Source organism: Scophthalmus maximus, chromosome 2 (assembly GCF_022379125.1).
Source record: "Scophthalmus maximus strain ysfricsl-2021 chromosome 2, ASM2237912v1, whole genome shotgun sequence".
NCBI classification, from domain to species: Eukaryota; Metazoa; Chordata; class Actinopteri; order Pleuronectiformes; family Scophthalmidae; genus Scophthalmus; species Scophthalmus maximus.
The window spans coordinates 22,432,539-22,452,369 of record NC_061516.1 but is presented as its reverse complement, the minus strand read 5'-3'; the positions used below and the strand labels follow the sequence as shown (position 1 = coordinate 22,452,369).

Sequence of the window (19,831 nt, the reverse complement as noted above, 5' to 3'; positions counted from 1 at the left end):
CACGCTGCGCGCTCCTGCGTTACCTCTACGTGCGCGCGGCCGACATCCAATCGCGACCGTTAGCTCGGGCCAGGCGAATGCGGTGGTACCAAAGAGGAGAGCGATCCGAGCGGCCGTCGTCACCGGGTGATGTGAAAAGTCACAATATCACAGTGAAACCAGGCTTCTCCGTCGCTCGCTCGGACCCGTCGAGGGGAAATGAGAATCCGCCATTTGTCAGAGGGTGAGTTGGGTCTTTTTTTTTCACGCGCCCGCGGTGTTGTTTTCGCCTCTTGGAAAGACTTGTTATTTTTGACGACGATCTTTTTTGCCTGCAGTGTCTGCGCTCTCTCCCGTTCCGTTCTCAAAATGGCGGACAGGGCCGAGCGCTAAGCTAAGTGCCGAAGTTGTCACTCGCGAGAGCGTCGCTCTGGACACCGGACGTGAACGCAAATCCAATGGTGATATCAGTCGACCGTGCTTAATTCGACTGTCATGTCGAAGCCGGGGCTCCGCGCCCCTCGGCCAACGCCTCACTTCTGCGGGCGAAGACACTTGTTGTGAAGCCTAGCTAAACAGTTGGCTAACGTTAGCTGCGGCTATTTATGGAGGTCCAGTGGGGCGAGCTAACGTGGGTACGCTAGCAGGCTGAGCTAGCCGAGGTGCTGTCAGCTGGCTGCCATGCTTTCTACCGCCGGGTGCCCATTATTATGATACTGTTTGGAAAACCAGCGTTGACCCTAATGCTTCCAATCAAACCCTCGGTTCGTATGGACACGAATTAGATCTGCTTGGACAACTGTAGCAGTTTTAACCCCGCGGTGTGGCGAATGTCAGCTGGTAGCCACATTATCAGACTTGCACATCACATTCCGACGTGTTCAAACGAGGCATCTGTTATTTCACCGCCCACCGTCGGTCCGTGTTGCCCGGCTACTCGTTGGCGCGGAGACCAACGCCCAGTCTGTGTGTTTTCCTTTCTGTCAGTCGAGCCCCAGCTTCCAGCTGACAGCTCCGGCTCACGCGTACGCCGTCGTGCTAAGCTAACGTTAGCTGGAAAGGGCGTTGCTGAGCCACTGCTGCAACTTTGCCCTTGTGGCCATCGAGGCTCGGCAGTACATCACCCACCGGCCAGACTTTCGAACCCAGACCCCGTCCTCTGTATGATCGAGGAATATTTTGCCGATTTATATTTAGCCCCTTGAGGTAATCCGTCTAGGTTTTACGATGAGGGTGGAGACCTGGGGGGGGGGGGGGGGTGGATGCAGTACAGAAAAACGATAACGAACGAGGCCAACGTGCACAGATTCCACTCGATGGAGAAACATGTCCCATGAGCTGATTTCCTTTAGCTGACTGAAGGCCTACGAATTTTCTAGTAGCTGCTTATTGCGTAGCATTCAATGTGAAGGCCCATGCCTGTAGAGGAGGTTATGACGCGTTCAGGGGTTAAAACATGTATGTGCTCAGCTTTCTCCATTATCTCTAGGTCTGAACCTACTGGACGTTTTTGAGATACACTAAGGTGGCGATGTTGCGGTTGTCTATGCAGTAAGGATTGCCACTCAATGCAATTTTTTTTTCTGCCTGAATTCCTTTTTTTCTGAATGAAAAAGAACTGCACATATTACGGTGCAATACTTCAGTGGGAAATTATAGATGCACGTTGGTGTTTTGTTTTGATATCATGTGATTCTCTTGTCACATTTCAAGTCCCGAGCGTTGCCGGTGATGACACGCGCTGTACGTGTTAGATCCGGGTTGAGTCACTTTTGAACTGAGTGTTTTTGTTGCGGGGGCAATACATTATTGACTTAATATCAGAGGAAATCCTGGTGTTGAGAGATTGCCATTGCTTTGAAAATGTTAATGAAGTGCTGTGTCGGCCGCCAATCAGGGGGGAAAGAAATGGTTTGTCATGCTGTTTAATCTGTCATCAAGCTTTGCCTCGTCAGTTTGTCACGGACCTGTTAGGCCTGAAGGTCACCCATGAGGAGGGGCATTGCTCAGCAGCGTGACACAAACTGAGCATGATGGTGAGAGTTTGATATGCAGACAGAATTAATGCCTGTGGCTGCTTTCATTGGCCTTTTTGTTTTGTTGCATTGACACAGATTCTCTTCTGTACTCAGTGCTTATTTTTTCGTAAATCACTGCTACTTAAAAAAATTACATTTACAGGAAAGACAATTGTAACAAAAGAAATGTAACAAAATTTCATTTTATATTGGTCATATTCCTTAAGGCAGTTTTGACTCGAGAGTTAATGATCCTCTCATACCAGTGAGTCAGGTAATATATATATATATATGTATATATATATATCATCGGGCTGTACCTAGGATCATGATATAAAGATTAGTGCATATAGGTTACATTTATTGAATTTGATCAATTGATTAGTTGCTCAACAGGACAGTAGTCGGATGACAGTTTTGATTAATTGATGATTTGAGTCAATTATTAAGCAAGAACAACAACCATTCTGTTTCCAGCTCCTCCAGTGTGAAGAAAAATAAGATCACTGATCTTAAACATAAAACAATGACATCTCTCTAGTGTGTTAGTAAGATCACACCATTACATTTACAAATAGATTTCTCCACCATTGAGAGAATGTTGCGTTGATGTAAGGATTGATGTTTGTTCGGAGAGAAGAGGTAAAGTCTGTGTCACATCACTACTGTGAGATTAGTGCTGACGAATATTTTTCAGTGCTCTGAAAAAGACAGATGAGGCATAATTGATGTCACAGCCTGCTATTGTAGCCTAGTGGGACGGAGCCTAATCTGATAAACTTTTCACCTCTTTTATTTCACAGTACAAACCAAGAGCATATGGTATGGGAACATTTTGTAGTTCTTGAGCTTGCAGGAGTTGTATGTAAGCTATGTATGTTCTTTGATTATGAGCGGATGCCGATGAGATGGGGGCCTGGTCCATCTCCTATCGAGTTCACATTTATTACTTCTTTGAGCGTGGGCTTGTTGTCTGTTGACCTTCGTTTCAACTGTTTGTGTATCTAAGTAAGAGCTGCCACTTCCACTATTGATTCATGAAAATGTGGTCTACTGTTCACGATTAATTGTTTAGTCTATAAAATGTCAGAGTGAAAAGTGTCCATCACAGTTCACTTGAGTCCAAGGTCATGTCTTCAGATGTCATTTTGTTTGACAGTCAATAGATGTAATTGTTTCCCACATAATTCAATTTAATCCGTGGTGTTAGCCGTATGGCTTGAGGGAACATGCACTGCTACAGGCAGAGTGCTGCACACAGGTCTAGAATGAAGCTACAGCCCAAAACATTAAGTTAAATTTCTTATATCTTATGATGATAAGTGCTAAAAAAAATTTGGTTCATTATGAAACTGTGGCGGGACAAATTAGATGATAGCGGGCCACCACAGTGTAGGAAAAACATGGGGAATACTGCGATACATAGTTTGCAGTGATAATAAAATGGAGAAAATTAGCAAATGCTCACATTTTAGAAGTATTTCATTAATGACTCAAACGGTTATGTTATTATCAAAATAGTTGGCCGTTGTTTTCATATCAATAGCTTCAGAAGTAATCTAGGCTGGAGTCTTTCAAAGTCCAACTGCTGACCATCGAATATGTGAAGTTATCAAAAGGCTCCTTTTTGAGTGACAGAGTTGAAAATAATGATATAATGGAATAATAAAGCTTATGTAGATGTTGGTCTGAAGCCAAAGTTTGTCTATTTCTCACTTGGAAATGACCACAGGCATTATTTGCACATCAACAGACGCACATGTTGTGATGACACTACAAACCTTTGGACTTTCCTCTCTCTCTTTGGTAGAGTCGTATTTATGTGTACAGATTCAGTTAAAAGCAATCGTCACCTTTTCAGAGAAATGGACTGAGCAATAAGACGAGTAGATGGTTAATAAACGTCCCCTCCTTTTTTTTCATTTTGATAAACCCGATACATGGACAGGACCTTGAACCCGTAATGATTTATGACTCTGACCATGTTCCCACTGTGTAAAAGCACTGTGCAAAGATAACGGCACACTTGGCTTTTAGTGCAATAACTGGAGTTTGAGAACTTGAAAATAGAGACTTGAAAATATCTTTTACTAACTGAGACCAGTCCTTACATTGTCACTTCTTTATTCATATCTATGAGTTCCTTTAAAACATACTGCATCTCTCAAATACAGGTGATCGTTAAGCTCAGAAGTCTCAGGCAGGTGCAGAAGCTATGGAGATTGTCTTAGTTATGTAATCATTTTGGAGGTTGGTCTGTTTGGTCAAATGGCTATTTCTGAATCACTCTGCAGAGTGCTGCTCTGCTAACATCACTCCCTGTGTCCTGTCAGCTCAGACCAATCGACAAACATGCTGGCAGGAAAGAAGAGTTTTCTCCAGGCCTCTCAAGGTGCGTCCCTGGCCAACTGTTTGTTGTCCGCTGCCTTTGCCACGCTTCCGTTGGAAAGAAGCGCTCATCTGTAGTTCAGAATGTTAACACCAGTTTCCAAATTAGCATCATTCAATTATTTATTTTCTTGAAGGGAGTCCTTTGTGTTCAGAAGCAGCAGCTTGCGACGGACAAGACCGATGCACCAGACAATGATACAGACAAGGACAGCTTGCTGTTTAGGTTCTCTCTTAATGTCCAGGGTTAATCCTATTAGCTACCGTCCAGTCCCTTTACATTGCACTGTCAGCTGTAAAGAGGACTTGTGGTCTCCATCACTTAGAAGCACACAGCACACGCGCACACACACACACACACACACACACACACACACACTAGGTTGTCTGGTCTAGCCGCTAAGCAGCTTAGTGCTGTTGTGGCCCCAGGTGCCAGCAGCGTGGAAGCTCAGGAACTGATTCCTTATTAGTTTTGCAATCACTGGCTGGTGAGTTTTGATTTTGCAGTGTGTGCTGTTGATCTCTGCATCTGTGTCGCAGTGGCGGGTTTGTCACAGTGCCCCAATAGTCAGACTTAATCTATAATACATCCACACTCAGTTTTGAAATGCATCACTGTTTCATATGTTTTGTTCTGCCCGCTTAACTACTCCAGAGTTTTCGGGCGCCTGAAACGCAGATGTTTGGAAAATCCTGGATGCGTTGTAGTATGGACTGGCAAAATCTGAGACATTTGGAAACGCAGTCACCCGCATTCGCTTCCTGATTCCGCGTTCGTGATCGGTCACAACTCGACTACCTGCGATGGTAGCACTAAGTGTCAGTCCAAGAAAAGACATCTCTGTTCTTTTTTCACCCTAGTCGTTTAATACACACATTTAAAAACTAAAAACATAATCAATGTAGCTTACAGACACAAATATAGATTACATATTTTAAAAGATGTTTGGTACAAATTGCAGGGAAAATTACTAAAGTCACCTGTTACCCTTAAAAAAAAGATCTTGTGCTTATACAATATCCCTAGATCAAGAAGGTAGAGATGTTCCCTAATTCAGTCCAAATTGTATTACAAATATTTAGTCTCAGTTTGTGCGGGAATGTATATTATGTCATAAAGTCCATGGCCGTAATAAAGGGTCTGAAAATGCACGGATGAGTGCATGAATGAATAGAAAGATACTTTTAGTACAGTCCTATAAAGTGCAGATCACGTTTCCTGTATTTTTTCTAACATTTCTTTCTCCCTCCTCTCTTCGTCAGGTGATGGGCACGTCTGATCGCTGAGTGAGATTTGGGCCATCGTGAATACTCGTGGAGTCTGGTCCCGACAGTTGATTGACAGCAGCACCTCCGGTTTACCTCCCTCTGCGTGGCCCCCCTCCCCCCTTTTTTGTGCCACCAACGAGTCTCTGAAGGAAAAAAATCACCAAGGGATCAGGAACCTCGTCATCACACACTTCCCAGCCAGAATCCCCGAGTACCTCGCCTCACCCTCACCTCCCCAAGAGGGAGAGAACAGCAGCCGCCATGGTGCTGTCACAGAGACAAAGAGATGAACTGTGAGTGCTCGGATGTAAATGTGTGCAGGCTCATGATGGCACATGCAAACAAGAACAGACAGGTCGACCGACACACATCGTGTATTCAAGTGCATGTACACAATATATCTCTTAAGTTTGTCCTCAAACACAGATGTACGTCATATGTTCTCCGCTCTCTGTAGAAAGCAGTGGAATATAATCAACTGTTTATGAGTCATCAAGAAGAGGTTAATGCAGATGTTGTGAGAAAGTGCATCCATTTACAAAAATGTGTGATCATTGAGGAAATGTGATGAGATGTGAGCTTCAAGGTGCTTCACTTGATAGCTGCTTAGTGAATATTTCATAACCCACATGACGGGAGCCAAGACGCGAGGGGGGGATGGGGAAGGAGGAGGAATTTTTTTAAACTGATGGTTTGTTTAATGTGGGCTGCTCTGTGCAGTGGTATCTTCCTGGCTGATCGTGTGGTACCATCTCCAGATCATGACACCACTGTCCAAACGACATACATTTTCATCTTTGTCTGACTCTTGTTTGTCAATAATAGAAATCTTGACTAGTTATGCTCAGTTATAAATTTGAATAATCTAGTGGGAATCCTGTTGCCTGTGGTCTAATATTCAAAGTGTGTAGCATGCAGTTGTTTCAGGGTTACAATTATAAGCCATTCAAAATAGCTGCAGCCTAAATTTAGCCCTGTTACTCATGAAATATTCATCCATCATCTCATAAAGGAGCTGTTCAACTCACTTATTTAAATTTGTGCGTATGCGTCGGTGTGTATTTTTGGACGAGTGTGTGTGTTGTTTCCATCGTGCTTGTGGTTTCCCTGTGTGCGTTGCCCATGCTTTTTGTGGGGAGTCGCTGGTTTTTCCAAGCAGCAGCGCAAAACCCACTTTCCTGAATCATCGCTGAAGATTTGTAATTTCTTGCGTTACACACTCAAATCTGCTGGAACTGTTTGACCGGGTGTGGTCTCCTGTCTTTAAAGGAGCAGCCAGACATTTTGTTAAATTTTGTGGAATTGATATTTGCGTGATCAAAAATTCACTCTGTAATTCATTTATTCATCACTAAGTACAATTGCAAGTGGCCATTGTAACTGGTGACGATTTAACACCTAACAACTTTGAGCAAAATCTATTTTTATTTTGAATTCTTCTTTTTCTCAGAAACCGAGCTATAGCCGACTATCTCCGTTCCAATGGATACGAGGAGGCCTATTCCACCTTCAAGAAAGAGGCAGAGATAGATATGGTAAGGAGCGACAGGCTCACCAGAACGTTCAAACAAATGTCCCACAATTCTTTACTTCAACTTTCAATGAGAGGTTTGTGGATTTTTCCTTTCTCAGTGTTTTTTGTCTTCACTCTGTCCATAGAATGAAGAGGTAGATAAAAAGTATGCAGGGCTTTTGGAAAAGAAATGGACCTCAGTCATCAGATTACAGAAAAAGGTAAGGAATATTTTGTGCTCGCTGATAGTGGTTTTTAAATTTTGCATTAGATGTTTTGATACATGCTTTATTATTCACATGTAAGGCAGACTAATCCTGTGGGTGTGCAGTGTAGCTGTCGGTATGTGTCACCATGATCTCTCTCTTACCGAGAAAAATGTATATAAATAAAAAAACAAGCCTAGACAAGTTATACTGTGAGAGATTTTATTCCTAATGGGCCAAGCATTTTCTGATCAGATTCTTGAACCTCTGACTCCTGTTGTCCTTGTCCCAATGACCGCTCCGCATTAGGTGATGGAGCTGGAGTCAAAGTTAAATGAGGCGAAGGAGGAGATGACACATGGAGGACCTGTGGGTCAGAAGAGAGACCCCAAGGAGTGGATCCCCCGTCCCCCAGAGAGATATGCCCTGAGTGGGCACCGCGCTCCGGTCACGCGTGTCATATTCCACCCAGTCTTCTCCGTCATGGTCACAGCCTCCGAGGATGCTACCATCAAGGTGTGTGTTTGTTTACACACAAGGTACACAAAGAGAGCTACCAGTTTATTAGGTACAGCCAATCTAACTTAATGCAACCTATCATATTCAGTTACTGTACCCCTTTTCAACCAAAGTGAACCTAGTGCTGGTTCAGAGTTGGTTCATTCTCGCCTTTTCCACAGGCTAGAGCTGCTGTAGAGCCACGTCATTACGTCACTGTATACATCTCGGTTTTCTCAGCAGCACTTGCCCTGACTTAAAGTACAATCATTGTATATGCTCAAGCACTTGGAGTTCCCTCTAGTTAAGTCTGGACCGATGACCCTCACAGCAGAGAGACCGTTTGTATCCTCCACGGCCCACTGCTGCAACAACAAAGTTTTGGTAAAGAGTTTGGTAAAGCAAAGAGTTGGCGCTACTCTGGAAACAGTTTTTCTGGCCGATGGCCGGTTCTGTGGCTGTCGACACAAAAGAGAACTGGTTCGAGATTAGCCAATGGCTCCAAACCAGCCCTTCAGCTGCGTTGGTGGAGAAGGGGCGAGATAGTGCCCATAGACATAAATCAATACCTCTCTGACACAGTGTAAACCAGGAGCTCTGTTGCAGGGCTTTTGTATTATATTGTGTGTTACATTATCCTTTATATACCTACAGCACTACTGGCAATTTGTAACTGTTTAGATATACTAGACTACACTGGGAGAACTGTTGTTTATATATTGCAAAAATAATGAATTGATACGATTTGTCAAAGTTTTAAATTTTTTAACAAAGACAGAAAACTAAGGTACAGCCTTTGCCTACTTTTGATGCTGCCCCTAAAATTATATTTTTTTACTGCCTATAAACGTTTTTTTTACAGATCGGAAAAAATGTATTTGTACATCAATTAAGAGTATTATCAGAACAAAAATAATGCATAAAAATGTGCCTCACTAGGTCTCGTGTGTTTGCTCTCTGGAGATGTCAAGACTCCTCTTGCTGTTCCTGTGTTCACATAATGTAATATTTAAAAATGTGTCTCTGGCAGGAATATTAAAGCGCAGTAGAACTATGGCTGAATGCAGCAGCCTTTATAAGCAACATCAGTGGGTGTTGCAGCTCACCACGACATGGCCTCTGCAGCTCTGACCCTTCACATCAAAGCTTATACTGCAGATCTGAGGCTGCTCTCACGTTTTATCCTCACCCCCCCTCCCTTCTTTCTCCTCCCTCCCTCACTGCTACCCTTCCTTCCTCTCTCACTCAGTCTCAGTTGTTTGTTTTTTTTTGCCTTGTCACTGCTCATCTGTGTGGAGATGGGCTGATGCACTTGTTGTCAGAGGCAACACTCCCAGAGCAGAGCACCTTGGGAAACATGCAAATCTCTTCCTCTTTCAGCCAGTCCTCCCACTTTCAGTTTCAGACTCTTTATTAAACAATACGGTGTCTGCGCTTAAACATCATACGTCACTTTGAATCAAAATTACAGATTTGTGTTTAAACGGTTAAACCTGTCGGCAGTTTTCAGTTTTCACATTTTCAGTTCAATGTCCAAACCTGCAAACCAACCTCCCTGTTGAATCTGTCGAATAATCATAATCTAGACTGAATTAATTAGAAATGTCTTAGTTAAATGTGACCTAAGGTATCCAGCTGTCTTTTATGATTGTGGAGGATGAGACTGACTGACTGACTCTGTCTTTGTAGGTGTGGGATTATGAGGCCGGGGACTTTGAGCGGACCCTGAAGGGCCACACAGACTCTGTGCAGGACATCTCCTTCGACCAGACAGGGAAGCTGTTGGCTTCATGTTCAGCCGACATGAGCATCAAACTCTGGGACTTTCAGGGTTTCGAGTGTATCCGAACAATGCATGGTGAGTGATCTTTACAGAAATGACTAGAATGACACTCAGTATAGCGCATACCTCCGCCAAGGCCTGACAGTACGGGTGTGCAATCTGACGATTTTATATATGTTGAAGAAATTATCGCATTCGTCTATGATGAATCTTCCCCAATCCTGAGTGCTCTGGGTCTGTGTCTCGGAGCTTGCCCGCTGCAGGGGGCGTGTCCAGCTCTCACTGCCCGACCCGACACGCAGCACAGAGACACAGAGACAGACCCGCTGGTCCGTGTGGCGATAGAGAGTGAACCAGTCGAAAGAGACAACGCTCGCTGCCACAAGTGTAATACATGTTTTGCAAGTAAAGTCGGTAACACGAGCGATCTGTCAAAGCATTTAGTTAAAGTGAGGGTGAAAGTCCCCCCTACTTCTGTTGGTCCAAGTCAGTTTTGTTTTTTTTAAATGCATGTTATTTTTATTTGTCTTTTTCTAATCTTTTTTGCTCACTTGTTTTCTGGGGGGATAGCCTCCCTAGATGGTGAGAAAAATCGTGATTCAGATCATCGATTGTGATTCTATCCCAAAAGATCGTGATCGATGATCTTTTGGCCATATCGCCCACCCCTACCCGACAGTCCCCTGAGATTCAATCAAAATTGCATCCTTCCACCAAGTTTTGTTGGAAACCGTTCTGTATTCTATGCGTAATCTTGCTGACAAACAAAGAAACCAACCAACCATCCGATGAAAACATAACCTCCTTGGCATATTTTATATTTTATTTTTAGATACCGAACACAAAACAGAACTTTTCTAATGAAGTGTTAGTTTGATATTTATAAATCGTAAATGGTTTAAGACTTGGTGCCTTGATTATTTAGATGAACCTTAAACCAATTACACAACTAACCAGCAACTAACTGTGTCGTCCAGGCCACGATCACAACGTGTCGTCTGTAGCCATCATGCCAAATGGTGACCACATAGTGTCAGCCTCCAGAGACAAGTCCATCAAGATGTGGGAGGTGGCCACCGGGTAAGTGAGGGGGAGCTTTATTTCAACTCTCACTACAGCAAGCTGTAGGGACTGAGATTAATGTAATTGTACATGTTGATCATCACATATTCAAATATTCTGAATTTTCATTCTTCCTTCCCCTGGTCTTAGATATACAATTCATAATGAAGCATTACAATTAATTCATGCTGAAAGCTGCTCTTTCAGAATTCGACTGACAACATTTCCACATGCAGGTACTGTGTGAAGACCTTCACAGGCCACAGGGAGTGGGTGAGGATGGTGCGTCCCAACCAGGACGGCTCGTTGATCGCCAGCTGCTCCAACGACCAGACGGTGCGTGTCTGGGTGGTCGCCTCGAAGGAGTGCAAAGCCGAGTTGCGGGAACACGAACACGTGGTGGAGTGTATCGCCTGGGCCCCCGACAGCGCTCACCCCACCATCCAGGAGGCCACAGGCTCCGAGGTCAGTACGGCTGCTACGGGATCTGACCTTAACCTTACGTGGGATGTTTGTGTGTACGACTGGTTCAGCTGAAGCGTTTCCCCACACTTGTTTACACCTAAGTCAAATCATATGCTCTGCATTAATGACTCCCTCATAAGAAATGAATGCTCTTTTATGTATTACATAAAACAGAACAGGCACTGTTCTAGTGAGGCTAATGAGGCTTTTGTAAAGATTGACACCGATCGCTCAGGTTTTCACATCACGTTTGCTTTGTTGTAATTAAGACAGAACATCTCAAAGTTTGTTTTTTAAGCAGCTGGAGAAACAGCGGGTGTTGTGTGAAGAAGACACCACTTATCCTCAGGTTGTGGGATTTAAAAAAAACAAAAAACATGGCATTCACATATGTGCATCAATGTTCATAGCCCAGCCTAAACACAAGCTAGTGGCTTGGACAAATTAAAATCTGGACATGGTGTTTGATGGCAACTGAAGGAATTCATCTGACCCACATTACCATTCCTGGAGCCATACCACTGTAATGGGTGAAATGTGCCACTCCACACCCAGAAAACCATCTGATTTGTCTCCCTCACGTAGAAAGCCACTGTTTCTTACATGTGCCCCCGTGTCTGTTTTGCAGAGCAAGAAGAGTGGAAAGCCTGGCCCCTTCCTTCTCTCTGGGTCCAGAGATAAAACCATTAAGATGTGGGACGTCAGCATTGGCATCTGCCTTATGACTCTGGTGAGTTGTTCACGCGATGGTTTCTGCTCGTGAGTACGGGGAGCGGTGGTTTAATCGGTCTCCGTTATCTTCAGGTGGGACATGACAACTGGGTCCGTGGGCTGTTGTTTCACCCTGGAGGAAGATTCATATTGAGCTGTGCTGACGACAAAACCATCAGGATCTGGGACTACAAGAACAAACGCTGCATGAAGACCCTGTGTGCCCACGAACACTTTGTTACCTCTCTGGGTAAGACATTAATTGGAAATTAACACCAAGCTCAGTTGTTGCATTGTGGTGAACTTGAGCTTATCTTTAATTGCAGCGCACCTGAACAAATGTTTAACCCTTTTTTCAGATTTCCACAAGACTGCGCCCTACGTGGTGACGGGCAGTGTCGATCAGACAGTCAAAGTGTGGGAGTGCCGCTGAGACTGCCTCCGTCTCTTGCCCTGCCCTGCCTCTTACACCCTGCCCCACCCTTCTCCTGCACCTCCGCCCTCTTCCCTCTGTCCTGACACCCAGCCCAGCCCCTCACCTCTCGCACTACAAACCATAGTTGACCATGGCGCTTTACCTTCTCCCCGTCCCCCCTCCCTCTCCCTCTCTACTCCCCTACATCAGTCCAGCCCTATTAAGATGACTATTGTCCTTTTATGTAAATTATTCTGGATGTAGGGTACGCTTAATAAATGTCACGCAATCTCTGACACATAAACACACTCAAAAGATAAGAAGTATTCCTTGCATGGTGAAACAAAAAAAAATTGTATACTGTTAAATTTGCCGAATTTGCATACTGTTGTCATGACTTCCTGTTGGGTAAAAGGGTGAATATCCCTGCGTGCTGGCACAGTTGGATTTCTGGTGACTGACAGTGCACGAAAACCAATGGCACCCCGTGTTGAAGGGGTTTAGATTTATTTTTTAGGTTTTGTTTTACTCCATGCCTCCATTGTTGTGGTCTGTCACTGCACAGATGGCAATGTGATCTTTGAGAAGATGTGATGAGAGTCGACATAACGGAAAGAATGAGTGGAAGCTGTCCAGGAGAATTAGTTGGGGGGGGGAATGAAGCGTGCAGCTTCCTAGTTGAATCACATGAGGTTCTGTGGGTGAGTGTACGTGTGTGTATACGCAATGTGTGTGAGCGAGTGTGTGTTTGTGTTTGTATGTTATGACAGGAGAATCTCTCCATCGTCTCTTCTCTGATGGTCAGAGGAGAGCGAGAGAGGAGGGGAAGCTTCTCACCCACTGTGTTCGTTCATACTACTACATCTCTTTTAACAAACTTGCTTTCTAGACACTCACAGGACCTTAATGATCCCTAAGCTGCTGAGAGCACAGGCGCACACACCCCATAGCAAACGTGTGTTTTGCAGAGGAAAAAGTCTGCTCACCTTTTCTGAGATTTCTGTGTATGTCGCCCCAGAGAATCGCCCGGTGCCCTCTTGCTCGCTATCTCTGCCTTGTTAACCCATTGAGGGCTCCCTCACGGGATTTTCATTCTGCTTTCTGTGGTGTCACTGCTCTCTTTACACACACACGCATACACACACACGCATACACACACACACACACACACACACACACTCTCACAAATGCACATACACGCACAGTAAAAATTGTGTATCAATATATCTGGATGTCATTGTTTGCAACATAATGAAATAAAATTCTGTAAATATAAGTTTGATCTATTCGTGTGGGTTCTTTGAGGGAAGGAGGTGAAGTGAGATGAAGGTTGACTTCGGGGGCGTCAGACAGGATTCACCACTGCAGTTTCACAGTGAGGTCAGATGCTGCAGCACACAGTCCAGTCCATAAAACTCTAAATACATCAAATTCACTAAATGTACTTGTAGCTGTGAGCCATGTGGCACCTTTGTCTTTCTCTTAATACTTAATATTATTATTATTCTTGGCACAATTTTAATGTGACCCTGATACAGTTTGTTAACTTATCTATGCTCTTATTAACTATGCCTAAATAACTCTTTAGACACCAGACCATTGCAGTCAGTTACTTAAAGTATATTCTCAACTATTTAATCAGTGCTTCGGAGTAAAACATTAGTAAAATGTGATAATTTGAAAGAGTAAAGCTTTTTTTCTTTATTGGAACAAAACAATATTCAATCAAAGCTCAATGCTATTTCATGTTATGACGTAATCAGGGGCCGAACAGGAATAATAGAACTGCATTATATTCATTCTCAAACATCATCTCAAGCTGCCTGTTGGATAACGCTTTATTCATTTATCATTTTAATTCTCCTCTGCTTTTCTTGTGGTCAAATTAACATAAATTAAAAAACTGCCACATGTCAAGATAAAAATAAAGACTCAAAAACAAACAGAAAGCGCATGTGAAATTCTGGTCGGCTTATATCTAGATGCTTGTCTCAAAAACAGAAGATCCAGATTGAAAACATAAACTTGAAGCTGTGTTCCAAACAAAAAAGCTTTACTACAGAGGAAGTTGAATCCCATCTCCTACTCGCACTCTTGTGTTCTGAAATTCAAATTTTCAGAACACAAAATGAACATGAACCCACACGAGCACTAAAGAATGAAAACTATCAAAAGTACAGTGTGACACTCAGACAGGAGACCAGGGAGGGTCTGTGGCCTCCAAAACCAATTTGACCAGAGAAGAAAAAAGAATCTCTGTCTCATAACTGAAAATCAGTAAAGAGTAAAGTGGGTAAGGAGAAATGGGTCACTGGACAAAAACCTGAAAGCTGCTGCTCTATTAAGAAAAAAAAATGATTTATGTATTAATATCTGGCTCTGATGGTACATTATTTCTACCTCTTAGCATCTTCAGACGTCTTCCCAAAGAAGGAACAGATCAACCATGACCTGAATATATTTGTCAACCAAAGATGAGTTGTGGGATGGGAAGGATGCAGCACTACGACTTCCAGATGTTACATGCCATATTGAGTGCAACAATAAAACAAGTTCTGACATGTGTTCCTCTGGCGCAGCCCAGTAACTCAGACATCGGGGAGGCAGCGCAGACAGTTCAGGCCCCCTTCATCAATTATGGACGGCACCCCGGCCCACTCCTGTGCTCACACCTGCCCACTCACCCGCACACGGCCATTACTCTTTTCTCTCAGCCCTGCGGTATCCTGGCAACAGTTGCCAGGACGGCGGGCGCTGCGAGCCGCCACACCTCGCTCTGTCCTGCAGGTCTGTGCGGGCGCAGGAACGGCGGGGAGGGGCGGAGTCGAGCGCAAAGGACAAACGATGCGCGCGCACTCCACGAGGGGCAACGTGGCTGTCGCGTGTGCTGTGGAAAGGGGACAGCGATGACGGCGCGGCGCATTGAGAGGTGCGTTCGTGGGGGTCGGTGAAAGGATGACAGACCTGCCTCGGTCTGGAAGTCCCGCTTCTCAACAGAGGAACTGGAGTAGAAACATTGGCCCCCATCCGCCCGCCTCCACCCTCCTCGTGCCCTGCGCGCACGTTCCCTCTCATGCACGACGCGGAACAAGACGCACGCCCTCGTCCACTTGGCATCAAGGTCACGCCTTCCTCCCCTTTTTTTTCCTCAAACTGTTAATACGGTGAAAAGTGCTGCAGGGACGCGTCGAGTCGCCGCTGATTCAGATAAGCTCGGCGCGACGAGGAAGTGTCGAGAGGTGTCAAGGTCGACGTATGCCACAGAGCAGCGGTGTTGATCCTCACAGAAGGGATTGAGCAATCTCTTACAGCCGGCGAGCACGCGTGCAGAACCGAATACTGGTGTTTTCCCCAGAGCTCAGACCGCTGCAGGGCCCTGTGTTAACATGTGTACATATATATATATATATATATATATATATATATATATATATATATATATATATATATATATATATATATACACACGTGTGTGTGTGTGTGTGTATGTATCTGTCTGTGTATGTGTCTCTGTGTGTGTATATATATGTATATATAAATGTGTGTGTGTGTGTGTGTATATATATATATATATATATATATATATATATATATATATATATATATATATATATATATATATATATATATATATATTCTTTAGGTGAAAAGTTGAAACAATTTTTATTTATTCATTTATTTATTTATTCTCACTTGTTGACTGAACAGGGACAGTGCACATTAATGAACACTGCTGTTAACGCACCAGAATTTGCCATTTTTTTCATCTGTAGTCCCCTGACACGTTACAAAGTCATGCTAAAAAAAAAAGAGAAAAAGCATTACATTTAAAATGACATAGGAATTACTCATCGCTTACAAACGAGCAGGATGATGATACAAAGAAAAGAGAATGTTCCTCTTAATAGAAACACCATTCACAACAGCCTTATATCCCACTGACTACTTACAACATGCAACACAGACACTCACAATACAAGTCAAAATATATATATATATATATATATATGTATATATATATAGGTTTGTGTGTCATCCCAGTATACAGATGACGTGACCAGCGTTCTAATCCCTGCAAAGCCCCGAGGGCAGTCAGTGAGGACGGCTGTTGTACAGGATGTGGCGCCCTCTAGTGGCGTCGTGCGTCCAGAGCTCCCATGTCCCTATAAGGGCAAAAAACAGCCACTTCCCTGCACTGTGTACCAACGAGCACAGGCCGGTCACATGGATGTCATGGAAAACATAATAAACCTGAGCGTCTTGTGTTTCAGCAGAGAGAGAGAGAGAGAGAGAGGAGAGACATTAACGTGAATCTGTCTCTGTGTTTGTTATGACTTCAACAGTGACAGACAGTTCAATCTTTGTTTGACTCTGGATTTTTCCAAAGTCAAGGACCAGAGTTGGTTCATTGGCACTATAACTCAACTGCATCTTACTGTCCTCAGTGTGTATGTGTTGTCTGCTGTCACCTGTCGCTATCTTGCTATCGCTTGTCTACCGTCATGTTTTTATGTCTCTGCTTCTCCTTGGTATGTTTCAGTTAGTGTCTAAACAACGTTGTCTTGAGTCCATTTCTATGAACATTAATATCTCTCGTTTCATTTGTTTGTTTTGACTTGTATTGTGAGTGTCTGTGTTGCATGTTGTAAGTAGTCAGTGGGACATAAGGCTGTTGTGAATGGTGTTTCTATTAACAGGAACATTCTCTTTTCTTTGTATCATCATCCTGCTCGTTTGTAAGCGATGAGTAATTCCTATGTCATTTTAAATGTTATGCTTTTTCTCTTTTTTTTTAGCATGACTTTGTAACGTGTCAGGGGACTACAGATGAAAAAAAAAAAGTTCTGGCGCGTTAACAGCAGTGTTCATTAATGTGCACTGTCCCTGTTCAGTCGACAAGTGATTTGACCAGAGGAAGTACTACTGGTGGGGATATTACCAACTTTGCATTGACAGCATGTTTTCATTCTCTGACCTTTGACATTAAGTAAAATTGTTCCTATTCCTTTGGGGAGAGGGTTCAGTCGTGAGTCCTGATTGGAAACTACATTTTTTCCATTATCTCTTATTCTACCAACACAAGCACAAAAAAACTCCAGTTTTGAGTGTGAAGCCAAACAATTCAGGTTTTCTTTTGATTTTTCCTCCGCTTGCCCTTGATCTTTGAGCTCTTCCTCGGTTTAAAGTTTAAAGTCTTGCATTGCTTCCTCTTTGTCTCTGCTCTTTAGATCCACTAGTGATGAAGCACTTCTAACTGGGTCAGCCCGTCCCTGCCTCTCGTCCCTCCTACCCTCTCCGTCTCTCCGAGCCTCCTCCTCCTCCTCCTCCAATTTTTTTTATGCAGCTCATGTGCTTTCCATGTGCTGCAGCTCAGTCTTCCCTGATCACTCTCTCCCTCCCCCTCTGTTATGCCTCATTCATTTTCTCTCATGCATGCTGTCTTGATATCCCAGCCTGTTGCAAGACACACACACACACACACACGCACACACGCGCACACACACACATGCGCATTTGTCTCTCATTGTCTTGAGCGTCAAGTTTCCTCTGACAAGCCTGACAAACTCACTTGATGCATGACAGTCTAGACATTAACGGTGTCAGTAGGTTTGTGTGTGCAGGCGGCTCATATATAAATGTACCTCCGAGCTCCTGTTTTTGATTGGTCTAGACCATCAGACCCTATGATGTGGTGGAGGATGTATACGACTGGCGGCGTCCAATCAAACGCTGTTACCATGCAGCCACGCATGCACTACATACATGCAGCATCTGTATACAGTACACAGGCAAACACACTATTGTAACACAAATCACAGTATGTGAACAAGATTGATTTTTCCCGCTGAGGGAGACGTTGCGTGAACCGTCGCTGTTGTTAAATCACATATTATATTATCGTCACATAATACACATCCATCATTAGTCACAGCGTACTATACACAATATCCAACAAGTGAAGCACACAGGTACTTGATGCACAATACTATGTGGAAACTGAAATAAAATACGATGTAAATGATAAATAATGGTAGAAATAACAAATAAGCTCACTTATAGAGCACACTTTACATTTTGTAGATAATCTAACTACAGTTACAACACATAATGAGCAAATCAGCAAAATACACAAAATTTCAGTTTTTTAAGTGAATAAAACTATACTGTTTTCATGGATAATACTGCATCTTACTGTGTAATTCACCTGATCTACCTGTTTTTTTTCAGCATATGCAGAAAAATGTGACAGTGCATTTAGTTGCTTATAGTTGTAGTTGTTCGGTGATATAGAAAAAAAAATCCTACTTCTGTTATTAAATTACATAGATCTTATATAAAGGTTACACAGAACTTTTTATACACAATTCAATAAAAATAACTTTCTTGTCATTTCTCTGTACGTCATTTGAATTTTAATAAAGCAGTTGTACCTACGATGCAGAATTGATCCACATTAGAATTATATTGTGAACACTGTGGAATTTAGTATTTTGAGCAGTTCTTCACAGTCAAATACTAACGAGGATCTATTCTGCATCATAGGTACAACTGCTTCACTACAATTTAAATAATGCATGGGATGATGACGTATAACCAACTCTGCAATATTTATATTTATTCTCCATGTGCAACTATTGCTACAGCTCTGTACATAGTATTCATATTTTTAGGATTTTGTTATTTTTTTGTACGTACATACTTCTTTTTAAAAATGTCTTTCTGTATTCTGTATATTCTGCTATTTCTGCTCAATTCTGTACACTGTGCTGCTGTAAAGACCAAATTTCCCCATTGTGGGACGAATAAAAGGATATCTTATCTTATAAAAAAAATACACAAACTGTGAGAAACATGAAACTTCAGAATATTCATAATACAAGAAATCTATATTTTGGTCAGCCTTACTCACCTTTTGTGTGTGTATATATATATATATATATATATATATATATATATATATATATATATATATATATACTCTGTCAATAGTAACCACCCACGTACGCTACTAGTAAGCTCCGCCCCTCGCCGCTTGATTGACACCTCTGATCTCGAGACAGCAGGGTGGCCAGTCACGCTCGCGCCATGCAAATGAGCCGCGCTCGAGCCGGGCGGGTGCCCATGTGGACCAGCACCATGCCTTGTTGTTCTGAGCTCTGATTGGTCCGTTGGCCTCTGATCGGTCTTCATGCGCTGCGGGCCAGTGGCGGGAAGGAAAACACGGAGGGTGGGTCGTCATCGAGAGGACTTCCCCTTTTCCCGGGTCGCACGGTGAAACGCGGCTACAACGCGAGCGAGGTTTATCCCGGGAGCTTGTGGACAAACCGTAGGCTGTATGGGGACAAACATTTCGGTCGCTTTAATGTTAAAGTCGGTTGTGATGTCGTGACACGGGAGAGCTAACGGCTGCCGAGCCTAACGGCGCGGAGGAGCGGTGGTGCGGTCGCCGGGTTTTGCCGGAGGCCGTAGTAACAGGGCGGGGCGGGAATCCGGGAGGGGCGGATCTTAACGAGAACACGACTC

General features: G+C 43.5%; 1 protein-coding gene across 4 annotated transcripts; it reads left to right on the top strand.

Annotated features, from left to right (window-relative positions):
- Positions 1-12: 12 nt before the first annotated feature.
- LOC118300901 (lissencephaly-1 homolog A-like) lies at positions 13-13,583 on the top strand. 4 transcript variants are annotated; one of them, XM_035625759.2, is made up of 12 exons: positions 13-223; positions 4,331-4,389; positions 5,649-5,947; positions 7,105-7,189; positions 7,314-7,388; positions 7,683-7,889; positions 9,561-9,729; positions 10,632-10,734; positions 10,953-11,181; positions 11,810-11,911; positions 11,986-12,142; positions 12,252-13,583. In XM_035625759.2, exons 3-12 carry the CDS (start codon positions 5,916-5,918, stop codon positions 12,323-12,325), a joined length of 1,233 nt encoding a protein of 410 aa, XP_035481652.1. In that variant the 5' UTR covers positions 13-223; positions 4,331-4,389; positions 5,649-5,915; the 3' UTR covers positions 12,326-13,583. The 4 variants fall into 4 exon arrangements, with proteins under 4 accessions (XP_035481652.1, XP_035481651.1, XP_035481649.1 ...); XM_035625758.2 differs by lacking the exon at positions 4,331-4,389 and adding an exon at positions 318-440; XM_035625756.2 differs by lacking the exon at positions 4,331-4,389.
- The last annotated feature ends 6,248 nt before the right edge of the window (positions 13,584-19,831 follow it).

Excerpts from the sequence above, each read along its gene's own strand:
- LOC118300901 (XM_035625756.2), top strand. The coding sequence starts at position 5,916 with ATGGTGCTGTCACAGAGACAAAGAGATGAACT. Across the intron at positions 7,890-9,560 it reads CCGAGGATGCTACCATCAAG|GTGTGGGATTATGAGGCCGG; the intron begins GTGTGTGTTTGT and ends CTGTCTTTGTAG. Across the intron at positions 12,143-12,251 it reads ACACTTTGTTACCTCTCTGG|ATTTCCACAAGACTGCGCCC; the intron begins GTAAGACATTAA and ends CCCTTTTTTCAG.